Source organism: Salvia hispanica, chromosome 2 (assembly GCF_029641045.1).
Source record: "Salvia hispanica isolate PSC_SH4W2 chromosome 2, Shi_PSC_v1, whole genome shotgun sequence".
NCBI classification, from domain to species: domain Eukaryota; kingdom Viridiplantae; phylum Streptophyta; class Magnoliopsida; order Lamiales; family Lamiaceae; genus Salvia; species Salvia hispanica.
The window spans coordinates 29,271,880-29,293,631 of NC_142693.1; the positions used below are offsets into that span (position 1 = coordinate 29,271,880).

General features: G+C 38.6%; 3 protein-coding genes, 1 non-coding gene and 1 pseudogene across 4 annotated transcripts; 3 read left to right on the forward strand and 2 right to left on the reverse strand.

Annotated features, from left to right (window-relative positions):
* The first annotated feature begins 3,908 nt into the window (after nucleotides 1-3,908).
* On the forward strand, nucleotides 3,909-5,419 carry LOC148932086 (uncharacterized; annotated as a pseudogene).
* Nucleotides 5,420-12,506: 7,087 nt separating this feature from the next.
* Nucleotides 12,507-14,329, reverse strand: LOC125191607 (putative glycosyltransferase 7). The gene is made up of 2 exons (XM_048089003.2): nucleotides 13,844-14,329; nucleotides 12,507-13,452 (listed from the first exon to the last, which is right to left on the reverse strand). Exons 1-2 carry the CDS (start codon nucleotides 14,243-14,245, stop codon nucleotides 12,664-12,666), a joined length of 1,191 nt encoding a protein of 396 aa, XP_047944960.1. The 5' UTR covers nucleotides 14,246-14,329; the 3' UTR covers nucleotides 12,507-12,663.
* A 775-nt stretch (nucleotides 14,330-15,104) lies between these two features.
* Nucleotides 15,105-16,995, reverse strand: LOC125191617 (putative glycosyltransferase 7). Its single transcript, XM_048089013.2, has 2 exons — nucleotides 16,471-16,995; nucleotides 15,105-15,877 (listed from the first exon to the last, which is right to left on the reverse strand). The coding sequence occupies exons 1-2, from the start codon at nucleotides 16,975-16,977 to the stop codon at nucleotides 15,227-15,229; spliced, it is 1,158 nt and encodes a 385-aa protein (XP_047944970.1). The 5' UTR covers nucleotides 16,978-16,995; the 3' UTR covers nucleotides 15,105-15,226.
* A 1,705-nt stretch (nucleotides 16,996-18,700) lies between these two features.
* LOC125216627 (glycerol-3-phosphate acyltransferase 5-like) lies at nucleotides 18,701-20,865 on the forward strand. Its single transcript, XM_048118384.2, has 2 exons — nucleotides 18,701-19,396; nucleotides 19,685-20,865. The coding sequence occupies exons 1-2, from the start codon at nucleotides 18,839-18,841 to the stop codon at nucleotides 20,609-20,611; spliced, it is 1,485 nt and encodes a 494-aa protein (XP_047974341.1). The 5' UTR covers nucleotides 18,701-18,838; the 3' UTR covers nucleotides 20,612-20,865.
* Nucleotides 20,866-21,255: 390 nt separating this feature from the next.
* Nucleotides 21,256-21,328, forward strand: TRNAV-UAC (transfer RNA valine (anticodon UAC)). Its single transcript has one exon. It is a non-coding gene; the product is annotated as a tRNA-Val (tRNA).
* The last annotated feature ends 424 nt before the right edge of the window (nucleotides 21,329-21,752 follow it).

A 21,752-nucleotide genomic window follows, 5' to 3' on the forward strand; every position in this document is an offset into this window, starting at 1 on the left:
ACTCTATCAATATTGTGACAATAATGTTACAAAGACTGAACCTCAAATGACTCTCCACTAATACACGACTCCATCAATAATTAAGAAATTAAGATAGTAATAGTAACGATTAAAATTTAATTAGGATAATTAAACACTATTAATGCATTTAATATCCAGAATTTATGCAAAGTTTATTACGAGATGCGTGGGTTACTTGGAATACAATGTGCCGAATTGCTATCATTTAATTTTCCTATTTAAGAAATTTTTGTCTATGATCTTTCATTATGAAACTAAACATTAGATAAATTTCATTAGTTTTGATGATATTTACAAAGATATCATTTTTATATATTAATTTTAAATGAAATGTGAGTGGAATTAGTTAGTGGAAGGTGAGACTATATTACCATTTATGGTAAAAGTGAACCGAGACTCTTATTCGCGGACGAACTAAAATGGAAAAACGAGACTCTTATTCGCGGACGAAGGGAGTAATTTATAAAAATGATATTGTATTCAAAGAGTCATATTCCGACCGAGAAGAATGCCAAAGAACACTAAATTTCTATAAATTGGACCATTTGGAGCAGTGAAATTCACTCACTCACCATGTTTCACATAGGTTTACCAGGATAGAAACTCTCCATTTCGTAGGAACTATGAATATTGGTATTTGGTATCTAAAAATTCACTCACTCACTACTTTATTTTTCATAGATAGGCGTCTGATGTTCCAGTTGCTCGAGTTCTTGCAAGAGGAAGGGTCGAAGGCGAAGAGTGAGCTTCTCAACCACACGAATTCTCTACCGAAATGAAGATATTCTTAAGGGTGTGTATTATTTTTTTGTGTGTTTGTAGAATATATCCGGCAGACAAAATACAAAGAGAGCAACGGTTTTCACCAACAAAGAATAATAAAGAGAAGAGAAGGGCTGCTTATTTAATGTTGAAGGTGGTTCCGAGAGCTAAATTATAGGGATATTTTCCTTTTTGAAATTAAAATTTTATATATGTAATGTATAGGACGGTTTTAGAGCTAGATTATAGATTTATAGGGATATTTTCTTTTAAAATAACAAATTGTATACACATATAATATTGGAAACGGTTTTTTATGACAAGATACTTTTATTTATTTATTTTATATATTTCTTATTCCACATACATTTCTTATTGGAAGTAATACTATGCAGTATTTTAGGGAATAGAAGCATTTTCGGCCAAACCTAGCAATTAATGCATTTATAGTGTCGGCATGATTGTTGGAACAAATTTATTTATTATATATACATTTTTCAATCAAGGCATAACATATGAAGCCGTGTAATCTTATTGGAATTAATTGACTATATTTTTCGTAAGATCATAGAGTTCAATTGACTCTATTATTATTTTATTTTGAATTACGGGTAATTTACATAAGAAAGTTTTTTAAATCCGGAAAATATCCATGCCCTTGAATTTATCATGTCACACTAATAATATTGTCATTTTGTAATTTATTCTTAAAACATATTATTATATACCCAAACTTTGGATGACTCAGTCTCAGTAATTAATAACTAATCCGAAATTTTAAAATTTTAAATATGATAATTAAGTTGTTAGAAATTATAATCAGACTTAAATGTTAAATGTCTTGTGTTATATTTAATAGAGATAAATCATTTGCTATCTATCCAACTATGAAATTCAAATATGTATTCTTTAAAATTTAATCACAAATTATAAAATCGTATTAATGAATTCATTTAATAATTAGAAATTATAGTACTAATTTAAAAGGATAAAATACAAAATAAGCATGTGTCTAATAATAAATTAACTTATAATATTAAATTAATCAAGATTTTGAAAAGAACGCGGAGTTAGAAGTTTTAAATGGTGATAATATTTTTAAACATATAATATTATACTACTCTCTCCGTTCTATAGTAGTGGAATTATTTTGTCATTTTGGTACATTCTATAGTAATGGATTCGTTTCCTTTTTTAGTAAAAAGTCAACCCATTTCTAAAATTAACAATTTTCATGTAATGATATTGTTTATAATTTTAGTTAATTAAATTACATTCTTAAATTAATATTTTTTAATTATTTTAGCTCGTGCATAGCACGGGTGTAATACTAGTTGTATAATAAAACATTAAATTTAACATGATTAATGTATAAGATTTTGTCTCTTTATTAGTTTGAAACATATAGTTAAATATCTCAAAATTACCTAATAATACTAAATATATTTGAAGGTATAGGTGTACCCCTTATTTTCAGCTGGATCTACTAAGGTTATTATTAGTATGTTCTCATTCATGACATTTTAGCATTATTTTTAGTATAATTAATAAATTATCGAATATATATAGTACTTATTAGTTTAATTCTTTATTATTGGGTGCATTAACAATTTTAGTGAAAATTTAGTAAAATAGATATACACGGAATCGGTTTCAAATAAAAGAGTCGGCCCAATAATGTGAAGAAATAGAAAAGATTCAGCCCAACAAATTCTATGATTCGGCCCGAAAACTAACAACATACATAATATAAAAATCTTGTGCAAGTCGAATGTAGTGAATAATTTATCTGAGCACAGTAATATACAGTGGCGGAGCCGGACAATGGGGTCCAAACTAATTTTAAAATTTATTGACTGTGTTCAATTCTAACGACACGAAAATAGTTCGAATGTGGGCAATATAAAAAGCCACGCGTAAAAAATAGATAATGAGAAAATAATTGGCGAATTAATTTTTTAGAGAAAATAATTAGCGAATTAATTTTTTAGAGCATAGCTCCGTCCTTGAAAATTTGTCACCTATTTCCTTTTTCGTCCGTCCCTAAAAATTTTGTCACCTTTCACTTTTACCATTTTTGGTAGTGGACCCTACATTCCACTAATTCATTCACACTCACATTTTATTATAAAACTAATATATAAAAGTATGACCCACGACCACCAACTTTTTCAACCTACTTTCTATTACATTTCTTAAAACTCGTGTCAGGTCAAGTGATGACGAATTATTAAGGACGGAGGGAGTATGATATATTAATATGTTTATCATCAAAAAGTTATTTTCTATTCTAGATATTTTATAATAAAGGATATCACATTAAAATTAATTTTATTAATATCATAATATTTTAAATATTTATGCAATCAAAGAATTATTTTCTATTCTTGAATTAAAAAATCACTTTTTATGATAAAATGATTTGTACAAAATTACTAGTGAAAAAAATCAATAGAAGTTTATAATGTGAAAAAATCCATGAAATATAAATGAATATGAGTAAATCTACAAAAATATAGTACTCCCTCCGTCCTATATTTATAGTCACAATTAGTTAGGGCACGGGTTTTAAGGAATTGGTGAAGTGTGTAATTAATGAAGTGAGAGGTGGAGTGTGTAATAAATGAAGTGGGTTGGTAGAAAGTGAGATGGGTTGACTTTTTAGATTTAAAAATGGTGTCTTTTTCTGCTTATAAGTTTGGTTGTTTAAATTATGTAAACTTATGGTTATTAATTTTCCAACTTGTTAAATATTTTTTCTTTACAAACATTTAAGCTATGTCAAAGTTAAAAAAAAAAATTCTTTCACACATTCCACAACCATGTAAATTCGGCCCTTAGCATCTCAACACATTAAAGAGGGAACCAAATTCAATTTTCATTAACTCAAACTCCAAATTAAGGAGTGAAAAATTCATTACAAACAATTGGAGGGAAAAATCCAAAATCAAATCTAAGCTAAACTATGCCTATAAATACATTCACTCCACAATTATTCCAACAACTTGAACTCCACCTACCAACAAATCAACCAAAAGGTATTTATAGCTAAATTACTCTCAGAAAATTTTCATCATAGGGCCGAGGAGATGGAGCAACAGACAGAGTAGGAGCACCTGCTCCAGATGGAGCCACATATAGAGCAGGAGCAGTTTCAAGAGGCAGAACCAGAGCAGGGGCCGAGGGGCTGCAAGACTTTGACCAGCCAAGAGAAGAACCATATTGTGCAGTTCCTTCAACAGCAATGCAGAACTGGAGCCCTGCCACATGGTTCATTTCAACTGGCAGCCAACAGATTAAAAGTCCACAGAAGGACAGTGACCCGCATATGGGGGATAGCCAAGCAGCACATTCAAGATGGGGAACCTGTTGTCATGAGGAGCAGAGCATCAGGATATACTAAGAAAACAGGTAAAGTAATTTTTGATGAAGATAAGTTCAGAGAATTGACTGTTCTTGAGAGATCTTGCTATAGAAAAGTTGCTAGTAAGATGGAAGTGAGCAAGACCATAGTTGGTAGATGGGCAAAGAATAACCTGATAAGACCACATACAAATGCCATAAAGCCAGCTCTCACTGAAGCAAATAAAATCAGTAGAATGAGATGGTGTCTTAGTCATATTCAGCCAGCCATATATGAAGGAAAGCTTCTTTACCATGCAATGCTCAACACAGTTCATATTGATGAGAAATGGTTTTACATGACAAAGGCTTCAGACAGATACTACCTGTTGCCGAATGAGGATGAGCCTTACAGGTCTTGCAAATCAAAAAGATTCATCACAAAAGTGATGTTCATGTGTGCTGTAAGTAGTCCACAGTTTGGCACAGATGGGCAGACCATCTTTGATGGTAAAATAGGTATATTCCCATTCATAGAACAAGTTCCAGCCAAAAGGAAGTCAAAGAATAGGCCAAGAGGGACACTGGAGACCAAGCCTATCCCATCAGTTAACAAGGAAGCAATGAGAGAATGTCTCCTGAATCAGGTATCAATATTTTTCAACTCACATTCCTATCAGACATTTGTAATGTCATCATTTAGCCATTCATTCATTTGTACATACATAATGCACATATTATTCCAGCAATCAAGGCTAAATGGCCAGCCAATGCAAGCAAGGAGATATATATCCAACAAGACAATGCCAAACCTCACCTAAACTCCTCTGACTCACAATTTGAGGCTCTTGCAAGTTCAGATGGATTTAAATTCCATCTAATTAGCCAACCAGCAAACTCCCCAGACACAAATGTATTGGACCTTGGCTTTTTTAGGGCCATACAATCACTATAAGATGATAAAGTAGCCACCAATATAGATCAATTATTGGGTAATGTTTGGAGTTCTTTTGAGGAACTCACACCACAAACTCTGAACAATGTTTTCTTAACATTGCAAAGTTGTTTTAGCAAGATCCTAGAAGTGCATGGGGGCAACAACTACAACATACCCCACTTAAACAAAGAAAGGCTGAGAAGGACAGTGGGGCTTCCTACATCACTTGAAGTTGAAGAAAATCTGGTATGGGAAAGTTTGGAGTATCTACTACTCCCTGAGAATGATGTGGGTGTCTCATATTGTTGCGAAATGAGCTCTACGCGATCGAGAACAAGAAATGAAACGACGCTCTAGGAGTTACGTGGTTCGATCAATCGATCTACGTCCACGGAGAAAATTGGGGAAATCTTATTGATTCACTGTGATGTGCGTGAGGCAGTGTGTGTGTACACTCAAGGATCAAGAACGCTCAATCTAATCTCAAGTCGAGCTAACTCTCTCAATCAATCTGTGAACTAACTAACTAGTTTCTCACTTATGGTAAAGCTTTATATCTCAACTCACTAAGAAGTGGTTACACACTCAACAAACTAACTGAATCAAGAACAAAAAGAAAAATGCAACGGCACCCAACGGCTAGTTGCCCAGCAGCTTTAATTCAAACTTCTCGAAGTAGTTGAACCATCTCAAGTTGCTCGAACGACCTTGCTCTTGACTTCATAGCTCGATTATTGATCACATGGGCATATGTATCAACAATCTCCACCTTGACCACGTGAACCATAATCTCCCCTGTTTCTCATTACCCAGATTCATTCAGCAAGAAACCATCCCCACTAACTCCAAGCAATATTGAAACTTGGATAGTGGCAGTGGCTTTGTAAGCATGTCAGCTGCATTGTGGTCAGTTGAGACCTTGACCACTTGAACTCTCCTGCTTTGTATCTCATCCCGGATAAAATGCATTCTTACATCAATATGTTTTGTCCTCTTGTGGAAAACCTGATTCTTTGCCAAACAAATGGCGCTATTGCTGTCGCACTTGATACTCACAGTCCTTTGTTCCACACCAAAGTCTTGCAGAATCCCCTTCAGCCACATTCCCTCCTTCACAGCTTCAGTTAACGCTATATACTCAGCCTCGGTCGTTGATAATGCTACAACTGGTTGGAGGTTCGATTTCCAGCAAACAGCAGTTCCATACAAGTTAAAAACATAGCCCGTTTGAGACTTTCTATTGTCTCTATTTGATGCATAATCAGAGTCGCAGAAACCTTCCAACACATCTCCATCAGAAAATTCTCTTCCCTTGAACCTTAGCCCAAGTTCAGCTGACCCAACCAAATACCTGAGAATCCACTTGAGAGCACTCCAGTGATCTCTGCCATGATCAGCCATATATCTACTTGCCACACTAATTGCTTGGGCTACATCGGGTCTTGTACATATCATAGTGTACATAATACTCCCAACAATATTCGCATATAGGACCATGCTCATTTCTTTTCTCTCCTGATCATCTTTTGGTCTCTGATCGCAGCTCAATTTGAAGTGTGCTGCTAACGGCACTGACACGGGCTTTGATTTTTGCATCTGAAATCTTGAGAGGACCTTTTTGATGTAGTCTGACTGCATCAGTCTAAGCACTCTATCTCTTCTGTTTCTAACTATGTCCATGCCTAAGATTCTCTTTGCTGCTCCCAAATCTTTCATTTCAAATTTTTGCTTGAGTTCATCTTTCACAGCACCAAACTTCTCTCTTATCAGCTCCTGCAACTAGCATATCATCTACATAGAGTAGAAGATAAGCAACAACAACGCCTTCCCTCCTTTTGATGTACACACAGTGATCATATGTTGATCTCTGAAAACCACAACTGATCATATGCTCATCAAATTTTAAGTACCACTGTCTGCTACTCTGTTTCAAACCGTACAGACTTTTCTTTAGTAAACACACCATCCCTTCACCTCCTTTCTGTACAAATCCTTCGGGTTGTACCATGTAAATGGTCTCTTTTAAATCACCATGTAAGAAGGCCGTTTTAACATCTAGTTGTTCTAACTCCCAATCATGATGAGCAACGAGGGCCAACAAGATTCTGATCGATGTGTGTTTCACAACCGGAGAGAAAATTTCATTATAGTCTACACCCTACTCTTGTGTAAACCCTTTAGCTACTAATCTAGCTTTGAATCTGATTGTTTCCTTTTCTCCCACCTCCACCTTCTTTTTAAAAATCCATTTGCAACTCACAAGTTTCTGGTTCTTGGGATCTTTGACTAGGATCCATGTGCCATTCTTCAACAGTGATTGTATCTCCTCATTCATTGCTGTGAGCCATTTTTTCCATTCACTGCACTTCATTGCCTCCTTATATGTGGATGGCTCTGCACACTCAAGTGCTTCTGCCACACATAGTGCAAAAAATGACATATCATAGTCATTGAACCTAGCTGGAAGTCTTCTTGGCCTGGGCCTGAGAGTCCTGTGATTGCTCTGATGATCAGCTCCACCTTCAACTGAGTGATCTCCTGCAGTACCTTCTTGATCTATTTCGCTCTCTTCATTCTGAGCTTCAGCTTCAGCTTCAGATTGGAGCATGATCTTTGTGTAGTCATTTTGATCAGCTGCTTCTAGTTCAGCTTTGCCAGCCAAGTAAGGCATGTTACTTTCATCAAAATCAACATCTCTGCTAATCAAGACTCTCTGATTCCCTTCATCAGTGCACCAAAGTCTATAACCTTTTACTCCATCCTGATATCCCAACAATATACACTTAGCTGCCCTTGGTTCAAGCTTTCCCAACTTTATATGTGCATAAGACCTGCAGCCAAAAACCTTGTATCTGCTATAGTTATCAAGTTTCCCATACCACCTATAGTTTGGAGTATCGCCAGAAATAGCAGAAGATGGGCAGCTATTGATCAACACAGCTGCTGTTGACACGGCCTCTCCCCAGAACCTCTTTGGCATTCCAGCTGTGAAGAGTAAGCATCTCACCCTTTCCAATAGAGTCCGGTTCATTCTCTCAGCAACCCCATTTTGTTGGGGGTTGCTTGGGACAGTCTCGTGCCTTTTAATCCCTTTCATTTCACAGAAATCCATAAAATCCTTAGATAGGAATTCCATCCCATTGTCAGTTCTTAAGCACTTCAAAGTAGTGCCTTTTTTAGATTCTCTCTCAGTGTGCCATTTCTTGAAGGTTTCACAGGCTTGTGATTTCTCTTTCAAAACTGATACCCAAACTTTTCTAGAGAAATCATCAATAATTGACATGAAGTATTTACCTCCTCCAATAGAAGTAGTCTGTGAAGGTCCCCAGAGGTCGCTGTGAGCATATTCCATGGGTGATCTGGAACTGTGTATGCCTGCTGTGAATGGTTTCTTCCTGCTCTTCCCAAGAATGCACTGCTCACATATTTTCAGTTTCCCACCAGCTCCAATCTTAATAGTTTTCTTGGATTGCAACTCCTTCATAGCATTTTCCCCAGGATGACCAAGCCTTTTATGCCATAACATTCCATCATCACCTTGAACTGAGCAAGATGTTCCAGTGACTGTTTCTGCCATTAAGTAATACAAACTATTTATCCTCTCAGCCTTCATGATGACCCTAGTCTCCTTCAAAACCTCAAGATACCCATTCTTGGAACAAAAGCTGTATCCCTTTGACTCCAAAACACCTAGGGAGATCAAATTTCTCTTGATCTTGGGAATAAATCTGACATCGGTGAGCAGCTTAACTGATTGATCGTGTAACTTCAGCCTTATATTTCCAATCCCACGTACATTGCAAATTTGATCATTCCCTAAGAGAACTGATCCAGTTGATACCACCAGATCTTCAAACCATGACTCATGAGAGCATATATGAAAGCTACAACCCGAATCCATAATCCATGACTCTTCAACATGCCCACTCGTGACATTCAAAGCTTCCACTGTATCCGCTGCTTCAGCAACATCAGCTGTACTAGGATTTTGAGCCTCATGCTCTTTCTTTCTCTTCTACGAGAAACAATCCTTCTTGATATGACCCGGTTTTTTGCAATAATGACAAGATCGAGTTTCTTTGAAGTTACCTTGTTTCTGCTTCTTGGATTGGTTGGAATCCTTGCCCTTCTTTTTCCCCTTGAATTTGCTCACACTCAAGGCTTGGCTAGCGTGTTCTTGAGGTGTTGCCGATGATTTCTGCAACTCCTTCGATCTCAGGGCGCACTGAACCTCCTCAAGCGTGATATTTGATTTGGTCGAGTCTCTCCCATACAACATTGCATCTTTTAGATATTCAAAGGACATTGGCAGAGAATTGAGGAGCAAAATTGCCTTGTCCTCATTCTTCAAAGGACCATCCACATTCTCCAGATCGTCCACGCTTTTGTTGAAATCATCAATTTGTTCCCCAATCGGTCGATCTTCAGATATTCTATATGAATAGAGACATTCCTTCATGTAGAGGCGATTCGCTAGAGACTTCGTCTTGTACAGGCTTTCGAGCTTCTCCCAAACGCCGGATGCGGTGGTTTCTTTGGCCACCTCTCGCAAAACCTTATCGGTCAGATTCAAGACGATAGCACTATGCGCCTTTCTCTGCATCTTGGAAGTTTCCTTCGGATCGAGCTCCCCTGCGTCTTTCTGCTTTGAATCGATCGACTCGATTGCATCATCAAGGCCTTGCTGAATGAGCAGCGCCTTCATCTTGATCTGCCAGAGGGCAAAATCATTTTTGCCCGAGAATTTCTCGGTTTCGTACCTCGCCGTGGCCATTTCCCCCTTTTCCGATCGCGTCGTCGTCGATTCCCACAGACGGCGCCACTTGTTGCGAAATGAGCTCTACGCGATCGAGAACAAGAAATGAAACGACGCTCTAGGAGTTACGTGGTTCGATCAATCGATCTACGTCCACGGAGAAAATTGGGGAAATCTTATTGATTCACTGTGATGTGCGTGAGGCAGTGTGTGTGTACACTCAAGGATCAAGAACGCTCAATCTAATCTCAAGTCGAGCTAACTCTCTCAATCAATCTATGAACTAACTAACTAGTTTCTCACTTATGGTAAAGCTTTATATCTCAGCTCACCAAGAAGTGGTTACACACTCAACAAACTAACTGAATCAAGAACAAAAAGAAAAATGCAACGGCACCCAACGGCTAGTTGCCCAGCAGCTTTAATTCAAACTTCTCAAAGTAGTTGAACCATCTCAAGTTGCTCGAACGACCTTGCTCTTGACTTCATAGCTCGATTATTGATCACATGGGCATATGTATCAACACATATGACATAGGACATCTATTCAATGTTTTAGATTTGTAACTAGGCCACTGGGATCAAGGGGTTTACAGTATAAGCATCAAAATAGCTTGGTGTTTAGGATGTAAACTTGTTTTTTGGGTTATTGACTTCATTTTGGATTAGGATTACTAGGCTGCACTATGGGGTATGGTAACTAGGCTTGGTTACAGGGGTGGAAACTGCATTTTGTATGAACTCCAAGTGTAAGGCATGATTGGTGTGTGTTTTGTTTTAAAAAAAACCCTAAGCAAAGCTTCAGCATGAGGTTTAAGCCTCCAAACCTAATACAGGGGTGGCTTATAATCACACAAACTTCATCACAGAGGAGTAAACATACAATCAGCGCCAACAAACCAACCCAAGACAACAAATTTGCAAATCAAAGCCTCCAAACCATCAAAGGGGTGGCTTAGTTCACAAAAAACCAACCAATACAGAGCAATCATAGCTTAGCATACAACACTCTCAGAAAAGCCTCATCACAGGGGAGTCACAGAGCAAATCAGAGCCTCCAAACCATCTAAGGGGTGGCTAAGTTCACAACAAATCAACCAATGCAGTGGATAACACAGATTATCACATGTAACTCATCCGAAAAATTTCATCATGGAGTATCAAACAAACCACCACAGCCAAGGCAACAATAACCCTCAATCAATTCAACTGAAACAGCCTCCAAACCCTACACAGGGGGTGGCTTATAATTGAAAAAATACTCACAGATTAGAGGAGATCTTTCATGCTAGGCAACAAGATCAACAACATTGCTTTTTCATTCTCGGTGTACTCCACCTTTAATGAAGACTGTGGTTGAGGTTCTGATGCGTCAAAGGCGAGTGATGGTTCAGGCGTTTCTGAGTCTGCATAGGGATTGAACGGCGGTGGACGTTCAGATCCGTCAAAGCCCTCCGACGGAGCCTGCGTTTCAGAGTCTTCATAGGGCTGGAACGGCGGTGAACGTTCAGATCCATGAAAGCCCTCTGACGGAGCCTGCGTTTCAGAGTCTTCATAGGGCTGGAACGGTGGTTGACGTTCAGACACGTCAAAGCCCATGGACGTTGGCTGGGTTTCAGATCCGTCGAAGACCTCAGCCGGTGGGGGAATCTCAGTTTCTTCGACGACCTCAGACCCGTCCACGCCCTCAAACCGTCGTCGATTTCCCGATCGGTGGTAAAAATCTACCGCTCGTTCGATTTCCCACCGTGCAATGACTTCCGGTGGTGTATCAGGGACGATTAGGGTTCCGGGAGGTGTATCGAAAGACGGCAACGATTCAAACTCCGGCAAATCATCCCACTCATCGGCCATGACAAGCGAACGGTGATGGAGTAATCGTCGGATTTAGATCGGCGAATATAGTAGGAGCCGATTAGGGTTCCTTAGATTAGGAATAGAGAGAGACGGGTAGGTGGAGTGAGAGAGAAGTGAAAGTCAAATGGGGGGTTGGGGGAGTTGGGGTTGGGGTTAGGGGATTTTATGTTTTGGATTTATTTTGTGATTTATTTTTGTGTTGATAATGACATTTGAGTGTAATTTTAGTGAATAATGGGGTAAAATTTTATGTTCAAATATGGCAAATTCTAAATGTGACTATAAATGTGGGACGGACTTTTATGGCAAAAAGTGACTATAAAACTGGGACGGAGGGAGTACTAATTTGAAAAGAAAAAACGAAGTAAGTGATTTGCGAGCATAGCTTTAAAATCAATTTTACTAATATTATAAATCTAATAAAATATGAATCTATAAAACATGAACGAATCTAAAATAGAAGAAACAAATTCCTAAATAACAAAAATATATGCTCCGAGACCCAAGTGGCTATCAAACTCAGTGCCTCGCCAATGTGAGACAGATATTTAGACCAAGTGCATTAGTTGTTTACATGTTTAGATTTGAATACATATAATATATATAGGAATTACGGAAATGGGTGAGGGGCCCAAGGGCCCCCTGGCCCCACCGTAACTCCGCCCCTGGTAATATATAAGTATGGTTGTCGTTTGTTTTACATTAACATTATTTAATTTGTTGCATAAACTTATTTGATTTTGAAATCTTAAATTATTATTTACATTGTTAATTTTACAAATAATATAAACATTTTTGATAAATCAAACTAAATATATTAGACAAAACAAATACCAATACCTGAAATAAACGAATTTAAAGAACACAAGTAAATGTACATATAAGGTATACAACATAACATCTTTAACGCTATATTTTCCACTGTTAATGAACCCTAATATTACATAGAAATATAAAAGCACGCACGGATCCCCTCGAGCCTCGAGATTCAATGGTCCACTTTTCGCTTCAACGCAACGACAGGCGACGCATCCCCTAAACCCGTGTGCACGAATCCGTAATTCCGCAAGACCTGATCATCCGCAAAATTGAGCGCCCTCTTCATCCCCACCGAGCACGAGTCCCCCTCGTACTCAGCATTATGCTTCCCACTGCACGGCTGGCACCCCGTGAAATGTGTCACGAACGGCCTCCGCCACCCGCCCTCCTTCGCTGCCCTCCCCCTCTCCGCCCCGTACCACTCACTCACAACCTCCGCGTGCCGCCTTCGCCCCTCCCCCCACGCCCCGTACTCGGCCCGCATCCCGTCGAATCGCCCCACGATTCCGTGCCAGTACCCACTCAGCGCGTACCGATTCTCCAAGTAGATCTTCTCTCTCCACCTCTTCGGTCCCTCGAGGATCAAATATATCAGCGATGATTGTTCATCGGCCTCAGGAAACATCTTGTCCTTGAACGTCGACCGCAAAACTCCCCCCCACTTCTCGTAACTCGGGCTTTTCGGACTCATCCCGGCCCACACGTCCAAAAACTCCATCGACCACCCGCAATTCCGTATAAAAAACGATCCCGCGTTCACCGCCACCCAGCTCCGGTTAACCAGCAAATCCGGCCATCCGTCAACCACCATGTTATAGCCCTCGTACCTCTCGAACGGGATCACAAAGTCCATATCCGTGATGACCGCGTCCGAGTCAAGCCAAAATAGCCACTCCACCTGCGGGTGGGCCACCATGGCAGCCCGAAGGGCCGCCAGCTTGACCCACACTGACCGCACCTATAATAATAACAATAACAATAACAATAATAATATTTCTTTCATTTCTTAATTAAAAGACTCCACGCATATTTATAATATTTTACTCCCTTCGTTCCATAGTAATAGAGGCGTTTTTCCATTTCCGTCCGTTCCATAGTAATAGAGGCGTTTTTCCATTTCCGTCCGTTCTATAGTAATAGAGTCACTTCCCTTTTTAGTAAAAGTCAACACATTTTTTTACACCTACTTTACTCTCTCTTACTTTTTTCTATCTTCATCTCTCTACCTTTTTCATTTTTCACTTTATTCTCTATTTACTTAATTCACCTAACACAATTTTTCTTAAACTCCGTGCCGAAAAGTTTTGCCTCCATTACTATGGAACGGAGGGAGTATATTATATGAGTACCTTCGGGTGCAGATGGGCGTTGTTGTAGAAGATGTCGTGGGCGTGGATTCGGCAGTAATCGACCTTGTTCTTGAAGAATCTGAGGAGGAGGTGATCTCCTTCGGGGTCGGGGCACGGGGAGGGCTGAGATCCGGTGACGAGGAGGAGGCGATTCTCGGGGGGTGAGAAGGCGGGGTGGAGGTGGAGCCAGCGGCTTCTCTTTTTGTCCCACTGGAGCATGGGGGTGTCTAAGGTGTATATATCTGTGGGATCGTCGTAGAATGTCGGAGTCGTTGGCTCTTGCAGCTGGCAGACTATGTCGGAGTTTGGATTCGGGAACATTGAGAAATGAACGGTGAAGAATAACCATGAAAGAAGAAGAAATAATACAGCAGCTGCTAGCGTTTGGAGATGTCTGCCCATTTCTTTCAGATCACAAGCGATATGGTTTCATATTTTAAATTACTAAGTACAAATTTTGATACGTCTTCCAAACTTGATTTTATTTTAATTAAAATTGTGGCACTCACATTTTCAATTAATTTGAAATTGGTCTGTGAGATTGGCTTTGCCTCTATCAATTTTTATACAAAATGCACAATTAATTGTGACGGTCGGTCTCGAACTAACAATCAAATTGGCTATTCATTAAATTACGAATTGGAAAACTTAAATGGAGTTATTATGTAGATTAATATCGATGTATAAAGTTGAAGTAGACAAACGATCATTAAGTTATGAGTATTTTTTGTTTAGGATGAGTGTGCATTCCTTCATTTTAGTAACCACCAATTGGTTAAAAGGTCCAAAATACATGAACTTTGTTTCACATGATCATAATGTTGCACATGAATTGAAAATTTTGCTATGAATACATGATTATTTTTTTTTATCCCAGCTGTGTCTTCTTCACATATATATAGTCGATTGAAATCGAAATAAATCCAATTATATCTTTTTCTCTTCTATTCTCAGTTATGTTGGATCAATTTAGGAAGCAAAGAGAAAAAAAAAATGGAAGGGGCGTTGAACGATGATTTAGATTATTAAAATTTTTATTTTTTAAATCTTATTTGAAACAACGTCATTTTATTTGTTATATCAAATTTTATTTTGAGTTTTTTATGTTGGATTTATAAAATAATTATGAAAAATTAAAACTTCCTAATTTAACTACTACTATTAATTAAGTTTAAATTAATTAAAATTTCATCATATTTCATAAATTAATAGAAGTAGTAATTATTGTTCAACAATAATAATGCTAATAACAACATTTAACTGAAATTTCCAATAGTATTTATTACCTTAATTACATGATTAAACATTTAACTATAATACCAATATCCAAAAGTCATGTGTGTCACGCACTGTACAATCGCACACATAAAAGTCTATTTGTTCTCAAATAAGGTGTTCGAAACGAGCTCGTTTCAAGTAACGACTCGACAAAGGTACAACAAGTGACGCATTCCCTAAATCCGGGTGCACGAATCCATAATTTCTCAACACTTGATTATCCGCAAAATTAAGCGCCCTCTCCATCCCCACGCTACAAAACCCCGCCACGTCATGACGCTCCCCACTACACCTCCCGCAAGCCGAAAAATCGGTCACAAACGGCCTCCGCCACCCGCCCTCATCCGCACACCTCTCCCTCTCCGCCGCGTACCCCTTCCCCACCACCTCCGCGTGCCTCCGCCTCAGCGCCGCCACCCGCCTCTCCAACTCCACAGCCTTCCCGCCCAATTCATCGAGCCCACGGCCCACGATATCGTTCCTACACCCGCCATTATTCTCCAAGTAGATCATCTCCTTGAAACTGGACTCCAAAATCTCTCCCCATTTTCGGTTGTTGGACATCTTTGGGCCCAGCCCGGCCCACACGTCCAAGAGCTCCATGGACCACTCGCAGTTTCTTATTAGAACAAGGCCCAATGTTAAGTCGGGCCAGCCATGGACAACCACATTGTGGGCCTCATACTTGTTGAAATCGATCTCGAAATCCATGTCGGTGAAGATGGCGTCCGCGTCGACCCAGAGCAGCCACTCCACCTGACGGCCCAAATCATGAAAGATATATGAACTAGATTAGGATATTGTAATTTAATTAAATAAAGTTGAATTTTAATTAGGTAAATAGCCATTTAAATCACAAGTTTGTTCAAAATCTGGTTTATCACAAAGTTTGAAATCTGCTAATTAAATTATGAAAAATATGTGTGTGTAATCCAAAGTCGTAATCATAAAGAGTTTAATCTTAAAATTGGATTGAGATTTCAAGATGAATTTTAATGTAAAGATACAAAGATTCCACCTAAAATTCGATCCACGGGATAAGTTAGAAAAATTGGAACTTTGTGATTTAATTAGCGGGTTTCAAACTTTGTGAGATTGACCAGATTTTGACAAATTAAACTTGTTGATTTGAATTGCTTTTTATCCTTTAATTAATTAATTAATGCAGACAAAAGAATACAAGACGATGGACCATAGCCTATGGCACCGTTAATATATACTCCCACTATCTGTGATTTATAGTCTCATTTTGATTTAACGCATGCTTTAAGAAATTTGGAGAAAAACAAGTGGAAAAAGTTGTGTAATCGTAGGTTATAATTTTATATATTAATTTTATAATGCTCAACCTGGGGATGGGCCATCATCACGGCCCGGACCACCGGCATCATGGCCCAATCGGACCGCATCCTCGGGTGCAACACCGCATTGTTGTAGAAGACGCTGCAGCCATGGATTCTGCAGTAATCAACCTTGTTCTTGAAGAATCTGAGGAGAAAATGGTCTCCCAGCCGGCTCGGGCAAGGCGATGGCTGAGAGCCCGTGACGACGAGGAGGCGATTCTCGGACGACGAGAACGTGGGGTGGAGCTTGAGCCAGAGGGCTCTCTTCTGATCCCAGTCGATCACGGGCTCGTCGATTGTGTATGTGATTGTGTTGTCGTCGTAGAACGATGTCTCGTTTGATTCTCGGCCCGTTTGGATTCGGGCCGGCACACGGGCTTGGGGGTCGCAAACGACGTCGGATTGGGGATTGGATTGGAGTGGCCATGGTTTGGTGAGGGTGAGGTATAGAATAAGGATTAGAGCTGATGAAGCAGCTGTGATCCATAGGTTTTTGAGATTAATTGTTGCCATTTTTTGTTATTTCTTGAGATTTTGAATATGTGATATGATGTTTGTTATGATTCTATTGTAAATTTGGAGGTGTTTTTTGGATTTAATTGGATAATTGGTAATTAGTTATGATGATTATTACTCTTTAACTAAATGTTCAAATCGTCTATTCAATAAATTACAAAGTGTTACGTATTTCATAAGAATAGCATATGATGGTTAACATATGATTTAAAGCAATAACCCCACATAAATAAAAATTTAACAGCCTAATTTGTAGTGAGACCTCCATCAAAGAGTGTTACCATAATGTTCCATATGAAAAGTTGAATTTATGTACTACTATTTATTAAATTAAGTGTGTAACTATAGCTTGTTAAAATGTACTCCGTAGTATACATCTAGTGAATCTGATAAATGAACAAGATTACAAGAAAAAAAAATTCGCAAAAAAAATACATTTAATTTGAAGGGTATTCTGCAATTGCATTTTAATGCACATTTAAACAACAAAAATACAAGTCGGATAAATAACACTCAACGAACAATTAGGAAAGCTTACCAAAGAGATGTTGATATATTTTTTTTGTAGTAATATGTCACTTTTGTGAATTTATATACTAATAATTTGCTAGTATAATTTATAAAAAAGACACCAACCAACCATTAAATTAATCACGTGGAATATTCTTTTATCCAAAATTTTGATTATGAAGAAATCCACAATTTTGATTATCATGAAGAAACTTAGACGAGAAGTGTTTTAACTTTTCTGATTATCAAGAAATGCACAAATTTCCAACCTAATTAAACCTTAAAGTGTAGCAAATTTAGATTTACACATTCAAAAGCAAATATTTCTTCTCAACTAAATTAAGTAAAGAGGTTTTTCTTAGCTACCTTTGACTCCGAAAATTCGTATGAAACTTCTTCAACTTTTAAAGGTATGAATGCATATTATATTTGTAAGTTAACTTGCTATCAATCTTAAATCAGAAAATACTATTGACAGTGATAGTAATCAGATTTATCAGATTTCCAATTTTCAGTTGCATACATGCAGTTTGTTCTAACATTTTGGAGAGGCTGATTTAGCAGTCGATTTTAGATCTAGTTGAAGAAATTTGGGTGTACTTCTATGGTTTCTTGGCGTGTACCATTGTAATTCGCCAGTAAAATTTACGGATGTATTCTAGGCGTGTACCAATGTATTTGTCTATATGTATTCTTTTATGGCTTATTATATACTAAAAGAAAATTCTATTTAAATTAATTAAGCTCTAATTATTAGCTGACCGAAGAGATTATATCAACTAGTCCATAATATCTGCTGAATTTTGTAATAACATACTATAATATTTATTTATTTATATAATAAAATTTTAATAATATAGGAAAGACACACGTGGAACAGCTTAGAATCACTCTTCAATAAAATCTTCTTTATAATTATATTTTCATTTCAAAATTAGCATTCAAAATTACGGCTGCACACATTAGTACGTGACCTACTTTTGACATACCCAAATTTTGTGTGGACACTTGGATTACTATAAATATTAAAGATTTCAATTCAGCCAAAAGTTGTTGAACTTTACGTTATCGAAATTTCTCCCTAGCTTACGTGGCGTGTAGACCCACAAAAAAAACTAAAACCCACAAAAAAATAAAAAAAGTTACAAGTTGAAGTTGTGTATAAATAATACCTCATGCAAAATAGTTTGTTGTAAACTGATAAACAGCCTTCTCTTTCTATTACACCATAGTCATATCCACCTTCATCTAATCATCGTTAAAATCAAAATCTCAATTTTGCACATTTTGTTGAAACATATTTTGAAACAAAAAAAAAATCTAAGTTTTTAGGGTAAAGATCAAAGTAATGGAGTCTATCATTGCTGAGCTTGAAGGGACGCTTTTGAAGGAACATGATGTGTTTTCCTACTTCATGTTGATAGCATTCGAGGCATCCGGGCTTATTCGTTTCGCGTTGTTGTTGGCCTTATGGCCGGTGATCCGCCTTCTTGAGGCGGCCGGGGGAGAGAAAATTGGGCTTAAGCTCACTATCTTTGTGGCCACGGCCGGGGTCCCCATGTCCGAGATTGAGGCGGTGGCGAGGGCCGTGTTGCCGAAGTTCTACTTGGATGACGTGGATATGGAGGCTTGGAGAGTGTATAGCGCGTGCGATAGACGTGTGGTTGTCACTAGAATGCCGAGGGTGATGGTGGAGAGGTTTGCGAAGGAGCATATGCGTGCGGATGAGGTTGTCGGGGTTGAGCTTGGCTCGAATCGGTTCGGATATGCTACTGGATTTGTTGAAGAAGATGTTGGATCTATTGGTGAGAGAGTTGCTTGCTTGTTTGGTGATGATCAAGAGCCTAGGTTGGGGCTTGGAAGGGCTAATTCTATTTGTGGATCACTGTTCCTACCATTGTGTAAGGTGAGTTACCCTAGTTTCGATTTTGATTTTGTTCGTGTCGTTTGTCGTTGTGTTTCGTATTTTAATTCATTAATACATGTGTAATATAGTAATAATATTGTGCATATGAGAGTAGTATAATAGGAATAGTATTAATCAATTGAGTGTGAAAATAGTCGGTTAGTAAATCCAATAGTATTGTTTTGTAGCGAATCGAAAAATAAAGAATTATTTTTCATGATTGAAAAGAATAACAATCATGCTGGTACGAGTACGAAAGTCTAACTAAAATTGTTGGTGAATTAATAGGAACAATGTCACCCACATCAAATCACCCCGAAAACGCTCGATCGCCACATCGTCCGGCCGCTCCCGGTGATCTTCCACGACGGCCGCCTCGCCAAAAAACCGACCCCGGCCACGGCCCTCCTAATCCTCCTCTGGATCCCCATCGGCATCGTACTCGCCACCGTCCGCATCGCCATCGGCGTACTCCTCCCCATGTCGGTGGCGACCCGCATCTCCCCGCTCCTCGGGGCCCGCGTGGTCGTCAGGGGAAACCCTCCCCCGCCGGCCTCGGCCTCCACCTCCGGCGTCCTCTTCGTCTGCACCCACCGCACCCTGATGGACCCGGTCGTCCTCTCGGCCGTCCTCCGGCGCCGCATCCCCGCCGTCACCTACTCCGTCTCCCGATTCTCCGAGATCCTCTCCCCGATCCCCACCGTCCGGCTGACCCGGATCCGCGACGTCGACGCCCAGCGGATCAAGGCCCAATTAGAGAAGGGCGACCTCGCCGTCTGCCCCGAGGGGACGACGTGCCGGGAGCCGTTCCTCCTCCGGTTCAGCGCCCTCTTCGCCGAGCTCACCGACAAGATCGTGCCGGTGGCGATGAATTACAGAGTGGGGATGTTCCACGCCACCACGGCGAGGGGGTGGAAGGCGATGGACCCGATTTTCTTCTTCATGAACCCGAGGCCGGTTTACGAGGTGACGTTTCTCAATCAGCTGCCGGCGGAGGCCACCTGCGCCGCCGGAAAAAGCCCTCACGACGTGGCGAATTATGTGCAGAGGATCTTGGCGGCGACGCTGGGGTTTGAGTGCACCAATTTCACGAGGAGGGATAAGTACAGAGTTCTCGCCGGAAATGATGGGATTGTTGCTGATCGGAAAATTTCTCCGGCCGGTGAAGTTGTTGAAGCTTTGAAGAAGATGGTCGGAAGTTTTATGCTGTATTAATTGATTTATGTTTTTGTATTTTTATTGTTTTGTATAATTAATAATTCTTTTTTTTAGGTGGGGTTGTTTTTTTTATTTTTGTTATCATTTTTTAGTTTGAAGGATTTTTTTTTTGCTATGAAGTGTTGAATAATGACTTGGATTGTGTAACATTTATATCTAGAAATTAGAGATGGGGAACTTTTCATTCCTTATTTGTAAATTGGCTTTGATAGTATTATCAATATTTTATTTTACTATTATCAATTCATTTTTATTATCTTGGAATTGCGTAGTTATTTAATAATAATACACAAAAGGATATTGCTATTTTTCTTCTACAGTATGTCTACGTGACATGAGTATGAAACGAGTTTAGGAATTACTAGTCTTCTTTGATTAAGATCCCAAATCCCTCAAAATTGAATACACAACTTACAACTCTCATTAGATTGAAGTACTCTCCAGAAAATAATTATTCTTAAAATCACACAGAAATGATATTAAATTGTAGTCTCATTCTAACTAAGGATTCTCGTCATGCCGGAGGTTCCGGTGCACACGTTTTCTATCTTTCTATTCACATTTTACCAAAATTGGTGTTTCCTATTATCAAGATTTAGTTTATCATTAAAGTTATATATCATTCGAGATGAAGCCAATAAGTTGCTGTGGTGTAGTGGTTATCACGTTAGTCTTACACACTAAAGGTCCCCAGTTCGATCCTGGGCAGCAACAACTGTTTTTACCACTCTGTTATTATTATGCTTCTAATCTCCATTTTGCAAAATCCAATTTCTTTGTAAGAATTTGTAAGTTTTGTTAACTTGATTATTTTTGCATCGTTTGAAAGGGTTTCTTGTGTAACACAATCTTTTGTCACATTGTCAAATGCATTTTTTCTAGACCAATAATATTTGTCGTTTTTTTCGTCATCTAACTAATCAATATATGTAACAAAATTTTCTATTCTCATCGTCGGTGTAACTAACATTCACGTTTTTCTTCTTCATATACTATATTTACTTGTATGACTTAATTGTCTTGTATGTTTCAAAAAAGATATTTGATTAACATAAATTGCTATAAGATCGATGATATCGACAAATTATCTATTTGTTCCATGCCTAATCTATCAACGAAAAAACTATCAATACCTTAT

Coding starts and splice junctions, on each gene's coding strand:
- LOC125191617 (XM_048089013.2), bottom strand. CDS start 16,977: ATGGCAACAATTAATCTCAAAAACCTATGGATCACAGCTGCTTCATCA. Junction 15,878..16,470: donor TGATGATGGCCCATCCCCAG/GTTGAGCATTAT, acceptor TTGGGCCGTCAG/GTGGAGTGGCTGCTCTGGGT.
- LOC125191607 (XM_048089003.2), bottom strand. CDS start 14,245: ATGGGCAGACATCTCCAAACGCTAGCAGCTGCTGTATTATTTCTTCTT. Junction 13,453..13,843: donor ACGCCCATCTGCACCCGAAG/GTACTCATATAA, acceptor TTATTATTATAG/GTGCGGTCAGTGTGGGTCAA.
- LOC125216627 (XM_048118384.2), top strand. CDS start 18,839: ATGGAGTCTATCATTGCTGAGCTTGAAGGGACGCTTTTGAAGGAACAT. Junction 19,397..19,684: donor TGTTCCTACCATTGTGTAAG/GTGAGTTACCCT, acceptor GTGAATTAATAG/GAACAATGTCACCCACATCA.